The 5808-nt window shown below is 28.2% G+C and overlaps 2 protein-coding genes across 2 annotated transcripts; one reads left to right on the top strand and one right to left on the bottom strand.

Moving 5' to 3' along the window:
• Positions 1-180: 180 nt before the first annotated feature.
• Positions 181-674, top strand: LOC105461710 (type II inositol 1,4,5-trisphosphate 5-phosphatase-like). The gene is made up of 2 exons (XM_011708220.1): positions 181-317; positions 433-674. Exons 1-2 carry the CDS (start codon positions 212-214, stop codon positions 591-593), a joined length of 267 nt encoding a protein of 88 aa, XP_011706522.1. The 5' UTR covers positions 181-211; the 3' UTR covers positions 594-674.
• Positions 675-1482: 808 nt separating this feature from the next.
• On the bottom strand, positions 1483-5134 carry LOC105461709 (importin subunit alpha). The gene is made up of 8 exons (XM_011708219.1): positions 5042-5134; positions 4570-4673; positions 4025-4341; positions 3696-3951; positions 3101-3239; positions 2651-3009; positions 2225-2557; positions 1483-2050 (listed from the first exon to the last, which is right to left on the bottom strand). Exons 2-8 carry the CDS (start codon positions 4633-4635, stop codon positions 1949-1951), a joined length of 1572 nt encoding a protein of 523 aa, XP_011706521.1. The 5' UTR covers positions 4636-4673; positions 5042-5134; the 3' UTR covers positions 1483-1948.
• Between the last annotated feature and the right edge of the window lie 674 nt (positions 5135-5808).

Genomic DNA, 5808 nt, shown 5'->3' with positions numbered 1-5808 from the left:
AACTTCAAGTAATGATTGCGTTGCAAGTCCAAATTGATTCGACATGCAGTTTAAATGATTGAATAATGGATTTAAAAATTCATATAGAATTTATTACACACCAAAATCCAGTCGTGATCGTAGAAGGCGCTCTCGAATTTATTTGTGTTATTCATACGGTCTAATTCAAATTATTATTGTCAAATATTATTTTGTTCATTTATAGATTGTAATGCAGCTACCCGAGATTAGAAGAACTATCTTTCTCTATATCAGTTCATTTTTGCAAGAATTATTAAGTCATACACAGGATAACGAACTCGATGCTAAAACACTCGGTAAAGTTGTTCTTATATTACATCCATTTCTGTCTTGCTCTTAATTTCTTATTCTAATGCCATACATATAAGCATTGACAAAAATACTTTTAAAACATTTTATTTGTGTGTACAGCGACGCTGTTTGGATCAATATTTTTAAGAGATCCGCCTAGAAGCAGAGACGATCGTCACCAGAGAAGTCGCGCAACTCAAATTACTTTCGACAAAAAGAAAGCTGCATTTGTTTATCATTTCTTAGTCAACGATCAAAGTGATTTTATATTGGGTCGATAACGAGTAATTTAAAAATTTAAAAGAAATACTAGCAGCATTACGAATTTCTTATTTACAACACTTTAAAACAGAGAAAAAAATAATGAAATTAACTAGTATTACTGCAATTATTTTTTCATGCTTTTTATAATATTACATATAGAATATTTTTTATTCATCACAATTAAAGCACTGTTTTGAAAGCTACGTAGTTATAATTCAGTAAATATCTATCATAGATAGTCAATAAAATTTTGTATAAATTATTATTTTTTAAAATTATTAAATATGCGATTAGAATTGTTTACCTTAAAAAACTTTCTAATTTTCCTAGTATTATGTAATTTAATAAATTTGTCATTACGTAAATGTAGCTGATGTAGCCTTAAAACATGTCATGTAGATTTAAAAATATATCAATAATAATTATGAAATCTTGCACTTCACATTGTTTTTATATATTTCTTTTCAACGAATTTTTTTGTAGATGGATATTGTGATTATGATGAATATAATCTTTGTAAATATTTGGTGTATTTAAAAAAAAGTACAGACTAAGACAAATAAAACAAATTGTTTCTTTTTTCTTTGCATATAGAAAAAATATTCAATAGAATTTATTCACAATCATTTATTCAAATCAAACAATCAATAGAATTAATAGTTGATCATATATACATATATAAATATATATATATATATATATATATATATATATATATATATGTACATATATCAATTTTCATGACTTAAAAATGATACTCTTATTAACAATTATTTATAAGAAAAGTGAAATAAGAATCTATTTAAAAAAAATTTAAAGCCCAAATATTAATAGTTATTTATAACGTTTTATTTAAGAAAAGAAAAATACACTAATTTTTCATCGTTAAGAAAAAAAAGAAGAAAACATGATTAAATCGCACATATATTATCTTTTTTCAACAAAAATAGTACCAGTCATACTTGAGATACTTTCTATTACAAAATGTTCCTATTATCCTAAAAATTACATTAAATGCATCTAGAAATTGCAAGTTTCTTGAAATTAATATAGCAATATCTTATATATGCCTAGAACACATTATATCTAAAAAAAAACTCAATTATCGAAAATGAAATTATTTTATTCAATACTTTATTCCTCAGTATATATGTATAAAATGAGATCATTGTTCAAAATTGAATAAGATTCGTATTACTTTAATTAAGATTTTTTTAATTATTTTTTGTCATGTAAATATTGCTGAAACCTAATTAATTGATTCAAACATTCTAATTTTTATTGTAAATAGCTATCATGTTATAATAAATGAGCCTCATATTGATAAATTCTATGATTTATATATTCAAACCGAATTTAAAGATGTGTTCATTCAGAAATTAAATTTATTTATCGGTGAGTCTTCCATCATATTAAATTCAATCTGTCCATCAGAATTTTCTTTAACTTCAGAAGTAAGAGTTTCTTCGGTATCCTAAAAAACAATTTTTTAAATTTATTGGCCGCGGAATATAAATATTTTTACTAAATAATTATTTAATACAAATTATATATTTTACTTATTTAGATAAAATATTAATCTGTCTGTGAAAAAAAAACTTTCTAAATAATTATTTTCAATTTATAAACATAAAATAAATATACAAACCCTTTGAGAAAAAAACGCATCAATTATAGCCATAGATTTTTGATAAACCTGCTCATTCTGATGATGTTGAAGAGCTTCTATTTTATCTAATCCTCCAGCTTCTTCGATCATGATAGCAAGTCTTTCTACTTGTCCTATTTTCTCTGCAGCATGCAAGATATTAGTTAAACCATCTAAGACAACAATAATAATATTCCAATCCTTTGCTTCCAATAAATTACAAAAAGGTGGCAATACACCCGCTCCCACTAATTGAGTTAAATGTTGAATTGTTCCTCCTGTTGTCAGGTTAGATATAGCCCATGCAACCTCTTTTTGTGCCTTATAATCTCCCTAAAAAATATATATTTTATCCACAAAATTCTTTATTAAAATATTTAAAACAAATCTTCGTTAATTGTTTCGTGTATATATAAATATACTTACAACCTGAAGTACTTCTATCAATGGTGATAATAGACCAGCATTTATCACACTTTCGATTTGATCTGTGTTACCAGCCATAATATTACTGATTGCCCAAGCAGCTTCTTTTACAATATTGGCACGATGATGCCGCAACAAGGCACCAAGATACGACAATCCTCCTGCCAAAATTACAGCATCCGTCTGAGCATCGTCACCTGTTACTATGTTTCCAACTGTGCGCAATGCTGGAGTAAGGATAGTTCCTTTTTGCGATGTCAGCAACTCTACAAGTTTTGGTATAATGCCAGTTTCTAATACCGCTTGTATTTTATCATTAGATCCATCAGTAAGATAAGAAAGTGCCCAGCAAGTATCAGCTAGAACAAACAGCAACATAAATATTTCAAATTAAGAATAAATTATATAATATATAAAATATCAATAACAGATAAAACATAAATATCTTACCAAGTACATCTTGATCTGTACAATTAAGAAGGCGATTGAATACTGGTAGAACAGGTCTAATCAATTCAAAGGATGGAGGTGGATTCTTATTTCGACATAAATTAGATAAAGTCCATACGATGTTGCGCATAAATGTCATCTGCAGATTTCATTAATATTAGAAAATATTGTCTATTGGTTAGAATAGAAACTTAGTTGCTAGTATAAGTTTTGCAATAAGGATAACTAAATTTAGTTTAACAAATAAAGAACAAGAAAAAAAAATAAGAAATATTTTATTTCAGCATGAACATATTTCACATAACTGATCCAATAAATGAAAAAAATTATGCTCTCACTGCTATCAGATAAAATAAATAAAATACTGTGAAGTAGTTTATTGAAAATGTTTAAATTTTTATCGTGTAACTAATTTCTCTCGAATAGATAGCATTTGAAGTCTTCATTATCAAAATATTTATAAATTTATGTAGACAAATAAAGAAAAATGTTGTTTCTATGTGTCAATAAAATTTTACAGAAAAAAACTGACAATATGCAAGTATGTAAGTATGTAATGTAGTCAAAGAATGTTGTTAAATACAATGTTACTTACTGAAGTTTCAGGTTTAATTAAATTAAGCAAAAGAGGTAGAGCATCATGCTCGAGAACAAGATCACGTGCATACGGTCCATCTCCGGCTATATTTCCTAATGCCCATACTGCTTGTTCCGCAACAATAGGCGATGCAGATTTAAGTAGCTTCACCAATTTTGGTACCGCTCCATAGTTTACAACATTTTGCGTTTGTTCAGATGTACCCGAAGCTATATTAGTTAATACCCATGCAACTTCAAATTGCAAGGGAATGCTAAATAGAAATACAGAAATTATTTTATGGGTGAAGAAACGATTTACTTCATTTTTAGTTTTAATATACATACTTGTGATCACTATCTAAGAGCTTAATACAGCGTGGTACTACACCACCTTCTATCATATCATTTATAGGAGGATTTTTTTCTCGACTTAATAATTTTCTGCAAGTCTGAATTGCTAGCAATTGTAATGTTTCGTCTGATGAATTTATGTAATTTACAATTTCATCTATCGAAAGAGCAGTGGTGGGTGAATGCTCAGCTTCATTTGATAAATCTGGCAGTTCTTGCTTTGTGTCAAGATTACGTCGTTTTGACAATTGATCATCCTTTTTGGCTTTACGTAGCTCCACTGATAATGTATTCCTTCTTATTCTTGCTTCCTAAGATACATACCAAATATATAAAATGTTTTATATTTATATTAATTATATAAAATAATTAAAATGTCTTAATGATATAAAGCAAGCAAGAGAATATTAAAAAGTATACTAGATATTTTTATATAAAATTAAATATGAAACAGAATTGTAATAAGATTGTTAGTTGCAGATATAAATTCTTTACTTAAATTCTAATATAAATTAGAAAACAATTTCATTTACACTTACTTCGTGTTTATTATTAAATTTAAAATTTGCTATGCGTCCATGACTGTGGTCCTCTCGAGAAGGCATTGTCTCGATGTTGTATTGATATTTTAGCTGATTTCGAACTATTGTAGATTCATTTGCATAAATGTTTTAAAAAAAGATTCAAATTATACAAATACTAATAACAACTCGTTAAAATATATTAAAAAATAAAGTCGAGTCTGATAGAATGTGTCCTACAGTTAATCTCGTCAAAATTCACTTCAAATTTGCTTATTCGAAGAAGAGTCGAATAATATTACAATAAGATTAATGTATAAAAGGTTAATGCTGTTTTCAAATTTATTTTCTATAACGGTTACACGCATATAAGAGAACTTATTTATACAGATATTTATAAACTGAAACTTTACTTATATGTCTATATAACTAATTACTGAATTAAATGTATCTTTACTAATTAATCGACATAATAATAATAAATAATTACCTGATCAAATTACAGATTTTCTCACATATGCCCTTGTTCTTGTTACTCGTCTTTCTTTATGGAAGAATTCAAAGTAATCTGTTGCTACACTTCGCTACCATCAAAAATGAACAAAAAAACATTGCTATTTACAATTATCCAATGAGAAACGTGAAAAATAGCAACCGAAAATTAAACGCGCCAGAACTACGCAGTTAATTAAGAGTGCGGACGCTACAAATGGTTTGAAGCATTTGACTAGCCAATCAGAAGAAAGAATTTAGTAATTGACCAATCAAAAAATGCTTGGCTGCGTTCAAAAACTTCGCTTAGGTATAGGCTGTGTTTCGCAAAGCGCATCATGCCCATAATGTATCGGTATCCTTTGTTGTTCACTAAATGTTAAACAAAAATAAAAGAATAAATCATGCGCATAATGCGCTTTGCGGAATGCAGTCAAAGGTCCATATACAATAAGAATAGTAAGTCTTAAGCCGTAAAATATTAACAAATCATAGTTGATTATTTTTCGTATATTCGACTATAATTGGTCAATTTCTTACGGCTTAAGGTGTCTTTTCATACGCAGCACGCAGCGCAGCAAAATGTCACGTGATTCAAATTTTTCAGAATCGTTTTCACCGCATTTGTTGTGTGGCAACCCTGTCTTCTGGACAAATTCGCCAGCCAATAAGAAGCTAGCCAGGACAGCGCCACATTAGGCAGTCGTTTGTCCTCTCTCTCTCCGGGAAGAAGCTCGCCTTTTTGAGACGTTGTTCGTTTGTTCG

This window comes from Wasmannia auropunctata, unplaced genomic scaffold (genome assembly GCF_000956235.1).
Source record: "Wasmannia auropunctata unplaced genomic scaffold, wasmannia.A_1.0 LD279943.1, whole genome shotgun sequence".
Classification (NCBI taxonomy): Eukaryota; Metazoa; Arthropoda; class Insecta; order Hymenoptera; family Formicidae; genus Wasmannia; species Wasmannia auropunctata.
The sequence above is the reverse complement of the archived record's forward strand: the minus strand, read 5'-3'. Positions and strand labels throughout refer to the sequence as shown.